The sequence below is a fragment of the Halichondria panicea genome, chromosome 11 (genome assembly GCF_963675165.1).
Source record: "Halichondria panicea chromosome 11, odHalPani1.1, whole genome shotgun sequence".
Taxonomy (NCBI): Eukaryota; Metazoa; Porifera; class Demospongiae; order Suberitida; family Halichondriidae; genus Halichondria; species Halichondria panicea.
In genome coordinates this window covers 4,353,936-4,367,999 of record NC_087387.1, presented here as the reverse complement: position 1 = coordinate 4,367,999, position 14,064 = coordinate 4,353,936, and the positions used below count along the sequence as shown (strand labels likewise).

The 14,064-nt window shown below is 40.9% G+C and overlaps 3 protein-coding genes across 5 annotated transcripts in view; 2 read left to right on the top strand and 1 right to left on the bottom strand.

Annotated features, from left to right (window-relative positions):
• Positions 1-585: 585 nt before the first annotated feature.
• On the bottom strand, positions 586-7,955 carry LOC135344353 (probable serine/threonine-protein kinase kinX). The gene is made up of 2 exons (XM_064541559.1): positions 7,790-7,955; positions 586-3,805 (listed from the first exon to the last, which is right to left on the bottom strand). Exon 2 carries the CDS (start codon positions 3,784-3,786, stop codon positions 772-774), a length of 3,015 nt encoding a protein of 1,004 aa, XP_064397629.1. The 5' UTR covers positions 3,787-3,805; positions 7,790-7,955; the 3' UTR covers positions 586-771.
• LOC135344361 (uncharacterized) lies at positions 7,941-13,513 on the top strand. 3 transcript variants are annotated; one of them, XM_064541569.1, is made up of 7 exons: positions 7,941-8,174; positions 8,342-8,468; positions 8,546-8,688; positions 9,434-9,595; positions 10,389-10,610; positions 10,913-13,173; positions 13,291-13,513. In XM_064541569.1, the coding sequence occupies exons 3-6, from the start codon at positions 8,629-8,631 to the stop codon at positions 11,006-11,008; spliced, it is 540 nt and encodes a 179-aa protein (XP_064397639.1). In that variant the 5' UTR covers positions 7,941-8,174; positions 8,342-8,468; positions 8,546-8,628; the 3' UTR covers positions 11,009-13,173; positions 13,291-13,513. The 3 variants fall into 3 exon arrangements, with proteins under 3 accessions (XP_064397639.1, XP_064397637.1, XP_064397638.1); XM_064541567.1 differs by having other exon boundaries at positions 8,339-8,468; XM_064541568.1 differs by having other exon boundaries at positions 8,339-8,468; positions 8,508-8,688.
• Positions 11,258-14,064, top strand: part of LOC135344345 (ankyrin repeat domain-containing protein 17-like) — a 137,483-nt gene continuing 134,676 nt past the window's right edge. The window contains exon 1 of the mRNA XM_064541524.1: positions 11,258-11,393. The gene's annotated coding sequence lies outside the window, so the exon portion shown is untranslated. The remainder of the gene's footprint in view (positions 11,394-14,064) is intronic.

Sequence of the window (14,064 nt, the reverse complement as noted above, 5' to 3'; positions counted from 1 at the left end):
AATGATACTGACAAGACGACACGAAAAAACAAGAGACTATTCGCAGATCCTTGTGCACGGTCAATCAGAATTTGCTCTACCCCTCCTTGTGACACATTGAATTGAGCGGGTAGACCAGCAACAACTGCTGATATACATGAACGTCTGAGTCCTTTCCATTCAGCTCTCCGATGATAATCCAACCTCTTTCACAAGGAATGTGACTACCCGGCAGAAAATTCAATGTTATATTTCTGTTTCCATTGATACTTGCATTACCAGTGGCATTTGATACAAGGTCAGATATAGTCACACACTGGTCTTGGGGTATGGAATGAGGGCACACTGGCATTGTGTCCGGTCTCACCCAGTGCTCAATGGCTACTTCAAGTCGACCATCATCATCGTAAGTCCATGAGAGAAGAGGATATGTCAGAAACAGAAGGATTATTGGAGACAGAAAGAATCTTTTTCCCAGCATACTTGGTTTAAACTAGTACATGCACCAGTAATTACTGGGAATGCAAGCTATAACATGCATATAATTTAAAGATCTCATAAAATTAAATTATGCAGGTCTAGTGCATTCAGAGATTTCTTGCCAGCTTGAAGGTTGTACACATAATATTATTATACATTTTCTTTTAATGGCTTGCATGCGTTACTTGTGAACGATTTGATTCGAAAAATTATACATATAATTAAAATAGCTTGGATTACACATAAACAGCAATATTATATTAATTCACTATAGTCTAGTCCACTGCAAAGAAAAAGCAAGCTAGAAACAAATTACAGCTGTTTCTTCAACTCCCTGTTAGCAGCAGCAAATCCTGTCTGATTCTTGTCTACCAGTACATGTATTCGCTCAAGTTGCTGTGATTGTCCATCTAATAAAACACCTTGAGCAATTCCAGTATTCATCATCTGTGACAGCACTTCACTCATTTTATCCAAGTTAGCATCGACTAGTGCGCTACCTGTGCTTGGGCATTGGTGAAGTTGTGTTGTGGTGTGTTGTGGCCTGTCCTTAGAGCTTGGTGGTTTCGATTTAGGCAGTGGGGTTTGGGACGATTGACCCTTACTGGATTTCCTACCAGGTTCCTTTCTGGGTCGCGAGCCAAAAGGTGATTTGATCGTTTCTATATTATCTCTTCCACTCGTAAGATCATCCCGCATCTGCTCATGATCTCGTTCGATATGGTGTAGTTGTTCAGATTGTTGCTCGAGTTCTACTAAAGTTGAAACACCCATTGCATTTGTTGCAACAAGAGTATTCACCGATCTTGCTGAAGATTCCTCCATCCGTTGAATCGCCGATTGTTCACGAAATTTCATCTCTTCAGATTTTGCTTCCCTAATTGTCTCTTCGTCAAATGGATTTGATTGAGATCTGGTTGGTGGAATCTCCACTTTTGATTTGCTAGACAGTTTATCTCTGTGGCTAACAGATTGCTTAGATGCAGAAGATTCTTTAATTTCCTCTTTTTTTGAACCAAACCATCCACTGAAAAGTCCTCGAGACTTTGGCGGTAGTTTGAGCTGTGTATCAGTATCACGCAATGTTTCGACCGGTGGGAGTGGAATAACACTTGCTTTCAGATCAGTTTGTATCTGTTCTTGTAGCCTTTCAGTTTTGTCAATGGAGGCACCTTGATGCAGAAGAGCTTGATTTGTTAACATACCAATCCGATGAGCATCAGTCAAGGTGGCTACAGACTTATCACTGGAGGTTTCAATTCTGTTAACTGCTGCTTTGGTTCGAACTTGTTCGGCTCGTGATGTAAACGTATCAGGTGCAGTTTCTTGATCGTTATCATCAACTCTATTCCACTTTTCCATTACATCTTTAGTGATTCCAGAATCATGGTGTATCTCGGCAGTTTGCTTCAATCCTTCAAAGTCAACATTTGGTAAGGTGGCCTGAGTAGAATTTGGTGGGAGGTCTATATCGAGCTTTGGCAGTGTGGCTTCGTTAGTAGGAACTGCAGTTTCTGGTTGTTTCTTGCTAGCATCGAGCTTCTGCTGTGTGGAGTCGTTGACCTTAGTCGCAGTTATCTCTTCGAATTCCTCGAGCTTGACTTCTTCATCTTTGTTACCACCAATTAAAGTTTTTTTCATCTTTGTAAAGAACGACTCTTTGTCTGCACCAGTTTTTGAAGCTTTTGATGAGTTCTCAATTGGTTGTTTTTCGGCTGCTTTGTTTTGCTGTCGGCTTTTTTTGTTGTTGAAAGAGTCTTTGATAGAGGATAACTCTGATATTAAGTTGTCATTAACACTAGACTGCTGTTCAAGTTGAATTTGCAGCCCTTTAATTTGCTCTTCTTTCTCACTCATCTTTTCAAGGTGAGTAGTATATTGAACATTCTGTTCTTTGATATGTTGCTCTTGTTCATTGATTTTCCCAATGTGAGTAGCCAATTGTTCATTCTGCTCAGTGATTTTCTCATAATGTAAATCGATTTGCTTTTGCTGCTCAATGAGAGTTTGCTGGTGCTGTTCAATTTCTTGCTTCAAGTTTCTCAGTTTTTCTTCAAGTTCAGTCTTAGCACTTGAAATGCTCTGGAGCTCATTTTCAGTTCCTTGGAGCGTCTCTTGAATTTTTTGTTGAGTTTCAATGAGATTGTTGTTTTGTTCAATTTCTTTTCCCAACACTTTTTCTTTTGCTTCGAGCTGATCTTTCATTGCTAAAATTTTCTGTTCACTCTCTTCTAGAGCCTGTTTACTCTGTACCAGAAGCTGCTCAGTGCGTGTCAATTTTTCTTTTACTTCGTCCTTTACATGCACATAATCAAGTAGTTGTAAATCGAAGTTGTCGGTGCCAATGGCCTTCTCTTCTGTTTCACACTCAGTAGTACCCACACACTTTTCTTCCGTGATACTCTGTGGTTTCTCTTCGGTTGTTTTGCTCTCAGTGTACAGTTTCGTTTCGGTGAGCGACGCAAGCCTGTCACAGAGGTTACTAGCCAGTGGCCGATCGGCCTCCTCATCTTTGAGGCAATCTAGAGCAATAGGTAAGAGAGAATGATCATGTGGAATCAGAGAAATGTGGTTGTTTCTACGCTCCAATTCTTTCACAAGGGCTTTGATCTTTTCATTGCCAACTATTCTGTCTTCGAGCTTTCCCTGTGGTTTCGGAAACTTTTGCGTCAGAATTTGTATGAGGAGAACTGCAAATGAAAAGATATCTCCACTCTCTTTGAAATCGTCCCCAAAAGCTTCTGGTGGCATGTACACTTCTGTACCAGGAACGGCTGTGTTTGACACACGTGACATTTTGGTATTCAGAAATTTTGCCATTCCAAAATCTGATAACTTAGCATGTCGAGACTTTCCAGCCAAAAGAATGTTGTTACTTGAAAGATCTCTGTGAACAATTTCATTGACGTGGAGAAACGAGAGGGCTCTCATGATATCGAGGCAGATGTTGACTTGGATGTAATAGGCAATGGGTTGAGTGGACCCTTCGAGGTATTGTGTCAGACTTTCGTCCATTAGTTCCATCAGCAATATGGGGAGGTGTGTTGATGGATCTGTGTACATCCCAAGATACTGAATGATGTTTGGGTGACGTATTTCTTGTAAAAATTTAAACTCAGCTTCAAACCTTCGAATTGGAATTCGATGCTCATTTCTACTAGGAGTGGCTTGAGAAGGTTGCACTAAAATTCTATAGATCCTCTTTGCGGCACACAACAGTTTGTCACAGATGGCCATGTGCACAGATCCATATGCACCCGCTCCGATTTCGTCTTCAAAAATTGTTATTTCCTTGAATCCAACTTCTTCAACAGCTTCAGTTTCCATGGTTATACACGAAGAGTATCTGTGGACAAAATTATTCACAATAATCTCAATGCGATGTCTGTCACTCATCATACAACAGTAGTATTAAACATGGGTACCTTTTGACCTCTGGGATCAAAGAAATGCAGTGAAATTATATATTTGGCATAAAAATTATGGCATATTTACCTTGCTAGGATTTTGGGTATATAGGGGGTTTAGAGGTGTTATTATTTTTGCCGCGTAGTGCCAACATCTGTTGAACCGGAAGCCACGCCTCTTAATAATGATGTCGTAATTAACTTTTCGACCCAGTTGGTTTTCTATTGCATATAGATACAAGCTATTTTAGCTACGGAGAACTAGCTTGTTTATAGATTTAAGCCAGAATATAGCTCACTGTTTAGATACTTAATCGTTTTGTTTACCTACTAGCTATTCATAAATAATTATGATTTTACAGCATTAAGGACAAAATACATGATGTACGTAGCACTGACTTAGTAATGCTGAAGGCAAGCCTGCATGTAGAGATTATAAACTAACACATTATAATACATAAAACTGCAGCAAGATCAAGACGAGAAGGGAGTGATCAGCTAGATATAGTCTTTGTGTACAATCTCAGCCTATCTGAGATATAGAAAGCTCCTGGTTGTCTGCACGGCAACAAAAGTAGTTATTATACATGGAAATTTGTGCCACAACTAACAGTTATTGGCCTGGTTTATATAGAGCTTGAGGGCCTTTACTCACAGCTACGTAATAAATATAAATATAATCATCATTACAGTAGAACCTCACTAATCCGAATAGAGCCGGACCAGACCTCATCAGAATAGCAAGAGTGCGTAAGAAGAGAAGAGTGTCGAACTACTGATACTTCTACACAAACACTGTGCACAAAGTATCGTGACATCCTGTTAATTGCACGTGAGCAACTCGCAATTTATGACGTTTGCGCATAATTACGCAACGCACAGAAGTTGGTAATAGTGAGTAAAGAGTGCAAGTGAAGAGGATCAACTCGACTATTGTCTCATTTAGATGATTTTTGTGAAGAGATCGTCTCCTATCAGTGTGCAGTGAGCAGCTCCACAAGTTCTGCACGTTGAACGCGAACAACTAGCTAGAATTGTTCGATAACCAAACCCCTAAAAACGTCACAATTAACATTTACTAACTAGTAAATTTACAATACTTTATCACGCGTGAGCCATGTTACTTTGTGTACAGTGTTTGTGTAGAAGTATATCAGTAGTTCGACACTCTTCTCTTCTTATGCACTCTTGGTTTAACTGGTGTTAAACAGCATGTACATTTTATTATGCCTCGGTACGGTGCGCATGCGCAAGCGAGGTATACGGTAGTGTGTTTGTGTGTGTGTGTGTCTGTCTGTGTAGACTGCTACTGCTGCTCAAGGATGAATCAAGCGCAAGTAAGAGTTTCTATTGTTATGCCTATAGTTTTGTTTAATTGGAATGCCATTGCAGCCTTTTCAAAAGAGCACGTAGCCAAACTTGTTTACTGAGTGTTGCTACTCTACTTAGTAATTACCTCTGCACTAAAACGCTAGCTATTCGTAGCTGCAGAGATAAAGGAAGGAAAGGGATTGGCAATGGTTGAAAAAATGTGATTATCCATGATGCGCTACGTCATCGACTTTTTTTTATCTTTTGTAGCCTCCATTTATAGCTAAAAGTTAATGCTTAATCAAAATCAAGAATTTATGCAGCCTAGTCGATCAACAGAGACACAACAAAAACAAGATATGTACATCATAGGCTTACAGCAAGGGGCACAAACTAATATAGACACTTTTTCGTCTTTTACAGCCTCCCTTTTGGTTATAAATGTAAAAAACATACAAAAGAATTATAACCAAGGAAATGTATGCAGCCCAGTTCGTCAACATAGACACAAATAGGCAGGATCTGTAGGCAAAACATCATATGGCTACGGCAGTGCTTCTTAAAAGGGGGCACAGACCAATAATAACTAGTTTTCAAGCTCTAGAGCACCACAGTCAATTCTTCCACGCTTTGACTTCACTTTAAATAAAGCACTGGACACGTGTAGCCTTCTATACGAAATTCTAAGGTCTCAGGAGACTAATAGCTAACTAAAAGTAATATTACTTCATTTCGCGGGCGTTGTGCCGGGAAATAATGTGCATCAAGGATGGTTGAGAGGAAATCAATATGAAATCAATGTGAAATGATCACGTGAGTTACTCCCGTTGCCAATCCCTCTATTACTCTATCTCTGGTAGCTGCAAGAGTGAGAAGAGAACTGAAAGGCTCTGCAGACTTGAACTTTTGGCATCTATCGTTTTTAACAACAATCATGGTTGATCATTACTACATTACTATTTACATTACAAATGATTGTAGCTCTCTATACTAGTAGTAAATGATGCTAACAATGCTCAGTGACACTAGAAAGTGAGTCAGCATAGTCGTACTAGAAGCAACGAGCCAGAAACCACAAACTTTGAGTTGTTGCTGCACTTCCTTTGTTTCTTTGACTCCTGTAGCAATCATATAGTGTTAATGTTAAACTAACAGGAGATGTTATACAAGAGAGATAAATGAGCTAATGGAAGAAAGGATAAAAAGTGCCGACTCAGCGGTTTGGAGTTTTTACATAGAAAACATAAGCTCACATGAATCGTGCACGACCAACCTCCTCTAGTGGGCGGTCGGCTAAATATAGCATATCCTGCTGACTCATCAATAATATGACGCACACAGTATATATACATTGTGAGTTGCATGCCCTCTTCTCTTCATACACCCTAACATCGATCTAGATCTAGTTGTCAAATTGTTTATTCACTTCTAACATCAGTGCATCAGTACACACGTATTTACGACATGTGGAATACATTAAATTTCATGTATACTCTTTAATTGCATACATGTAAAAATGCCTTTTGGATTATGATGGCCAGATATACCAATCACGCAAGTTATTGACCACTAACATGATGTCCATGGATGCGCAGTCATAACAGTGGGTATGAATAAAAGGTCAGTTGCTACACATGCATTCACACAATTCCAAGGCATTGTGACCTCAGTGTCACAAGACTAACAGCTGTGCAGTGGTCTACATGTGGTCCCACACTTGTAGGTTTGAACTTCCCCATACGGCACAACAATGGTCAATCATATTTATGAACAAGAAGCTATGAACAAATAAAAAGAACCGAGTAATATGCACTACACGTCTTGATCATTACTGCAAAACTCGCCCTGAAGTGCAGCCACTCGCTATCCCGTATACTGGCATATATCATTACGACTGGATTGACATTTTAGGTATGGTGGTTTGGCAGATGAAAATTGGATTACACTTAGTCTTAAATAGAGAGCATTCATTATCCTCGAGACAGAACCGCAATAGATTCGAGAAAAGACAAAATTAACGAGAGTTGGACTAGATTGAATAGTTAGAGGGATTGGGAGCCTCGAAAACTATCCACGCTACGCCCTATGAATGAGGCTATTTTGCTTCCCTCAAATATGTGTTTTATCATCTCTTTCAGACATGAAAGACATGCCATGCCTAGTGAGCCATGTGTAGTACTTGCTAATCTGGTCACACCCAGTAAAAAGAGACATTCCAGTATAGTTCATGTATAAGTCCCAAGTGCTGTTTTAGAGTCTTTTATTGCTAATGTGTATTAAAATATGTGCGGCTAAAAGAGTTGCACGGTCTGAGCACAGTTGTTTGTAGTAAATTATACAGTGTGTGTAGAACTATAGGTACAAATTAACCGCAGTGTAGCACGGACTTATTTGATAGTACTTCTGTTTTATGGTTTGAACATACGTACATCGAAAGGGACGTGACTTGCGAGTTAATTAAGTTTACAAATGGATAATAGTTGCATGTGCCTATCTAGTTATCTGTAATGGATAAAGGACTCAAACAGTGGAACAGCAATAAGTAGAATTCGACCATCAAAGTCAACCAAAGATACAGATCTAGCCAAACACATTGAATAGAACTGACTCACCAGCTAGGCCAGGCAGACTTGACTCTTTTGCTAATTGCAAGACTCAGATAGAGTTCCTTGTTAGTGCAATGGCAATGCTGTTGCTATGTACCTGTATACACTGCATATGCGTCTTACAGTATCATGCAATAGTATGTTGTGGAAATGCACACTAGTGTAACCCTGGTAGGGAACAGGGCATTTATTTTGCGTGTGAGAGGTGTTTGGGCCTTATTTTTATGAATTTGCCTGTGGCCATCTTTACCTATTAAAAAAACGCACAAGTCGGCTAGTCGGTACAACGGTACAACAAACTCTGGCGTTTCAGGTGTTTAGGTGATGAGACTTAAGAGATTCGCCCACCACACCAAGATCGTACCGAGGTCAAGAGGAGGTTTTCACCAATGTCAGTTCATAACTATATCTTGCTAGTAGACTCGACTATTTAACTCAAACACTCCAAGTATATACATGTAGATCTACATGGTGTAACAAGGCTTTGTAGTATTGAGTAAGTACGTGATGGTCTTATATTTACAGTACGTAACAAGTACTACGTGTCTCGTACAGCAGGTGACTGGTGAGGACTGGGAGAATTCCAAGATATCACCAATGAGCTATATAGAGCAATGTCTAAGACGAAAGAAAAACGTGATGGGAGGAATTTAATGCTGTTGGAATAATTTATGACCAAACAATTGTGAGTCTTATTGATTGAATAACTTCATACTGCGTATAGATGTAGTTCACTTGTGTTCCCAACGTACGTATATACAGGAAGACTCCTATTACAACAGCTCTGATGATGAAGAGTTTGATGAGTTTGCTACTATGGCTCCTCAGTCACTGGCTAGAGTAAGATGTGTAGAGTCATCAGGGAAATGGATCGATTTCAACCCCACCAGGTTGCTGTAACTGAGGTATATGCACTGATGATTATTAGTGAGGTTTTGAGGAGCTGTCCCGGTACTGTAGTTGATAAATGTTACTAATAAAAGGAGATTCTCTTAGACTATAGTGCAGTACTACCGACCATATAGGGGGTTATTTTCGTATAAATTATGGTGTTAGTTTTCATACCGTTGCCATCATCCGTGCAATAGGTTCGATCTATATACATTCTGAGCTGTATTATTATGAATAACAGTTGGACACAGAAAATTACCCGCTATCTATGTACGGTATAATTATTCTCGACCCCACCTAGACAGGGTCGGATCCAAAGGGAGGAGCTTATTCCCCTTCTATACTCGTTAAAACTAGACTAATACCCATGCCAAATTGAATAGTAGGACTGCAGAAAAGATCTGGAAGCCTGGCCCCCTACATATATAGAACAATTTCTAAATCCGCATAATATACTCCTGAAATATTCACTGTAACTTTAACAGGTACGTGACTGCGATTGTTCTACACCACGTATGCCATTCCCAGAGCCACCATCCCAGCTGACAGCACTGAGCACAAGGTGGCCGGTTGTGTGTGATGTATAGCATTTGTAATCGTAGCTGTATGCATTGTAAGTACAGTCAAATCACGACGTATTGGTGGTCCAGAAGTAACTTTCTAAAATAGTTTCCCCGCACACTCTGTTTCCACACTAAAAGCAGATAATGTATATATCTATACACTCAACAAGACTGGATTGGTACATACTGTACACAGGTGCTGATAGCTCTGGTTGAACTGGTCCCTGAGCTGACGTACAGCTCTGTCCCTCGACTCTCCCCTCACTCCTTCCTGCAAGCTAAGGCTACCAACTCCTCACCCTACACCATCCTGGCTGGACCAACCAACGTCTTCCTGGACAACAACTTTATCACTAAGGTGAACATGCAATGGTATAGAGTTATTTCAGGTAATAGATGAGCTATTTAGTTATTTTTATCTGCTTACAGCGAGCTATTTTTGTTTTTACAATCCTTAAATTAGAAGCTAGCACTCTCATGTACATGCAGCTTCAAGTAGGTGACCAGGTAATAGATAACTTGTGGCTAGGATCGTATAATATATTAAAGCTTCATTACTTTAACTCGTTTATTTCTTTTGTCCCATACGTACATCTATAGTGCGCAATTTGTTTCTTCTCTCCACAGTCGACGATTGTATAGCTATAACTATAACACAAATTGTGTCTCTTGTATATATCTAGTATCAAGAGTAGATGGTATAGTATATACAGTAGATTCTCGCTCTCTAAAGTACGGCTACCTCAGATATACCGGCCATTTGGCTTGGCACGGAATGCTAGCTATAATTATGTTTAATGCACAAAACTCACCCTGAGGTACGGCCACTCACTATTCCGCATACCAGCCAGTGCTGGCTGTCCCAAACAAGGTTTTCAATGTAATTTTATACATGTATTACGGCCGGATATGACGTTTTGGGTGTGGTGTAGCAAATAAAATTGAATTACAGAACAGGATGATTTATTATCCTTCATTATCCTCGAGACAAAAACCACAAAATTAGTCATTAGATTCGAGGTAAAGTCGTTTTTAAGCCGCGGCTATTTCCCGAAATACAGCCACCTCGCTATTCCGGCCAAGCTGCATGGTCCCAAGGGTGACCGGATTAACGAGAGTATACTGTAAATGTCTGTTTCTCCCCTCCACAGTCGACCATGAGTGGTGTGTCTCCAAGGGAGGAGTTTGTGAGCTCCCTGGGAGCAGCCAGTCAAGTCCGCATCACCATGGCCACAGTACACAACATGCTGGGAGGGGCAAAGACAAACACCATCACCTACACTCACACTTCCTTGATCAAGAACACCAGAAGTGACTCTGTCAACATCAAGGTCTCAGAGCAAGTGCCTCTCAGCACTGATGACAGAATCAAGGTACAGCAACTGTCTAGTCAGCTGGTGTTTGCTAGTACTTTCATTCAGTGTCATACTGCAATTTGTACAGTAATGTTTTGCCTTTAAAAGGCTAGCAACTGTCAGACTAACGTGCAAACTATTTGCTACGAGCGACATCCTCTCTACAGTAGCACTATCCATTTCATATTAGTTATTCACTGCTCTCCCCACACCTCTGTGTTTACGTGCACTGCATGTATTGTACATGCTGAGTACACTGTTGCCTAGAAAAGCAACACTTTGAGTGTACTGATACATAGACACTGTTGTTCTCTTTTCAGGTGAGTGTGGTTGACCCTGCTGTGAGGAAGGTGGGTGACAAGTGTCTTCTCCCGTTTGTTCACGTTCAACTAATTAAAAAAGTCTCACAACCTTGAGTGCCGGCTCGGAGTGTGAGCTCAAGCTGGTCTACACTGTAGAGCACCCGGCACAAGATGGCCATCGGGATATAGCCCTTGGACTGTCGAAGTAACAAACTTTCCCAAACTTTTTATTTTGTTTTTGTGGACTTAATAAGTTCTTGGTTTTGGAAAATGTTATTCATGTGTTATTCACTAAGTATGCAATCAGGAATCTAGATCTTAGAATAATTATTCATCATCTTGTGTACTGTGTATACACATACACGCCCCCAACCTCTTAGTCTACTGCACACCGTGCAAGCAAGAACATGAGATTATGAGAGAGTTGTTGGCAGGCCCTCACTCTTTTAAACTGCTATTTCTATAGAGTGACAGACAAGAGAAGGTTCATACAGTACAGGTACAGTATAATATATCTATGGGTTGAAACAAAAATAAGTTTGTCTTCAAATTAATTAGAGAGATCTACACTTACTCGTGCCCTAAGACCTTATAGTAAGTTGACCCTCAAGATTTTCTGACCTCTAAAAATAGCGACAGCTGCGCTGACAAACTAAATGGTAGCCACACTTTCTAGCCCAATGCTAGAAACACGTGTTTTTACGTGGCAAGTAGACTAAGTAGAGCACCCTCCACATAATTGTTCGACCTCCGATCGATCTGGCTTTGTAATTATTTAGAAATGTTGCGGAGGTACTACCGTATTGTATCGTATAGCGGATAATTAACCCAAGGTGTGTGGGCGACCACGGGTTATACGTACATGCAGGAGTGTATGAAGAGGAGTATCCAACTGTAGCAGTTGTATAGTGTAAACCATGTTACGGTACAAGTATGTCATACCACGTCACTATCAGACCTTAGTCTCGCGAGCAGATGTGAGAGGGAGGGAACGTCTGGTCACTATTGCAGCAATTCCGTGGACGAATGTTGGCAGTGCCAATCAGATTTGTCCACGTCATAGTGGGGCTGTAACACCCCGTATATTTCCTATTATAGCATAAAATGATTGTGAAAAGAAGGATTATTGACTCTAGCAAAGGCTAATTTTAGTGTTGAACCATATACCTGGCTGCGAAGGAAATCGGGTAAAAGAAGCTCATACCAAGCAAGAGCTAGCTAGCTGCGAATGAAAATATTTGTCTACATGTGAATTTGGTTAATTAACAAATATCTTGCACGTGACTACATTCCTCAGTGCCATGGAATTGCTGCAATAGTGACCAGACGTTCCCTCCCTCCCACGTCTGCTCGCGAGACTAGTCAGACCTCATCTTAAGTGGGTGCGTAGGTGTAGTGGTTAAATAGTTAAAAATGATATCAGCCAGCATACACGCATGATTGTGCCTCAGGTACAAAACGAAGCTCCGCCCACGATTTTTACTAGTCCTATTCGTTTTAAGAGCCTGGAATTTTGATTGCTATTTGAACGCCCACTAACTACTTCCTGTATAGCTTCCGCAGTAAAATTGTGCTGAGCTGGCACGCCCTTTTACATTGAAGTCATTGTAAAATCAATGCGTTTTTGCAGCCTCTGCATTCTGCAATGCATGCGCTATTATTCTAAGTAAAGGAAGTTTGTGAAATATTGAAGTAAGAGCTACACAATGGTTTTTGTCCCAGAGAGTTTTTGTCAACTGTCCAGGGGCGATCCTAGGATTCAGTCAATGGGGGTGCTCATTGCGCGCAAAGCGCAACGCAAAATTTAGACCACGCCCACTTCCGGGGTCACGCCCCTTTTGTCGGCAACGCCCACTGTTTTCTAGATGGTGCACAGCCACAGTACAGTAGAACCTCGATTATCCGGACACCTTGGTTCCAGAAGCAGGCCGGATAAGTGAATATGCCGGATAATCAAATAGATAAACCACGCCTTGATCCACCCACTTTATTGATAAACAGCAGTGCCACATGGTTGTCTGCGCATGCGCAGAAGATAAGCAGGCATGTATCCATGGTAACAGCTGCAACGCGCATGCGCGTTTGAGGGACACGCCCATTTTTTGATCTGATAACAAGAAAACTGCCAAGCCGGATAATCGAGGTTCCGGATAATGGAGGGCCGGATAATCGAGGTTCTACTGTACTGACGACAGTGCCATCAGCAAGTCAAGAATGTTTACGACCGGCCAGAAGCTCAATTCGCCTGGGATGGCAAACTCTAGCCAACTCTTCTTAAGGTATGTCAAATGTCAATGCAATCATGTCTAGTCTCTGTGTAAATGTAGAAGTTAAGTGATAATAAACGTTTGTTCCTTTGCTTGATCTGACGACAGTCTTGATTCTTTTCCTTTCAGGCCACTAAAAGATTGATCAGCTTACCAGGAGGTGACAGGCAGCGTACAAAGTATGACCACCAGTACGTACCTTGATGTTGAGGAAAAGAGACTTTGTAGTTTACATTGCAGACATTGATTATTATTATAATTTACGCTGCGTATAATTTATTGTACATACATGTAGGCTTAATTATATAATTATACTATACATTCATGTACCTCATGTACCTGGATCCAAGAACCTTGTTGTGCTGCATGTTGTGAGGCAAGCTCAAGTGTTTGATACAGCAAACCACTTCCTGCTGCCTAGCCTTATTATTGAGCCCCTCCCCACTCTTTATAGTTCCCATGGATATCCCAGTAACGATCGAAGAAAAGTAAGTTTTTTAGGCTAGCTAGCTAGATCTAACTGGTATAAAGTTATTGTAACTATCACTATTAAGCTGTAAATAGCTGCAGTAAGTGTAGCTTCCTTCTAGCCAGCCAGTGATGGTTGAACTATCTACTTGAGCTTCTCTGAGTCTGGATAGGGTGCTGGAGCACCAGAGCCTGGATGGGGGTGCTGGAGCACCCTAAGCACCACCCTGTGTACGCCCCTGCTGTCAGTGAGCTAGCTGGTCTTGAAGATACCCACTATACACACAGTAAGTGCAATAGTAGTAGATCTAAGAGGTAGTCTAATGCTCAAGGATGATGGAACATCTTATATACATAGTAGGCATCTGCAGAATTGTGTAGAGGAGATGTTCCACCATCTTGGAGCATTAGTTTACCTCTTAGATCTACTACTAC

What these genes read in the sequence shown, in the direction of transcription:
- LOC135344361 (XM_064541569.1), top strand. Translation starts at nt 8,629, where the DNA reads ATGTGTAGAGTCATCAGGGAAATGGATCGATTTCAACCCCACCAGGTT. An exon ending in ACCAGGTTGCTGTAACTGAG is followed by an intron (nt 8,689 to 9,433) that starts GTATATGCACTG and finishes TACTGTACACAG; the next exon opens with GTGCTGATAGCTCTGGTTGA. An exon ending in GCACTGATGACAGAATCAAG is followed by an intron (nt 10,611 to 10,912) that starts GTACAGCAACTG and finishes TTCTCTTTTCAG; the next exon opens with GTGAGTGTGGTTGACCCTGC.
- LOC135344353 (XM_064541559.1), bottom strand. Translation starts at nt 3,786, where the DNA reads ATGGAAACTGAAGCTGTTGAAGAAGTTGGATTCAAGGAAATAACAATT.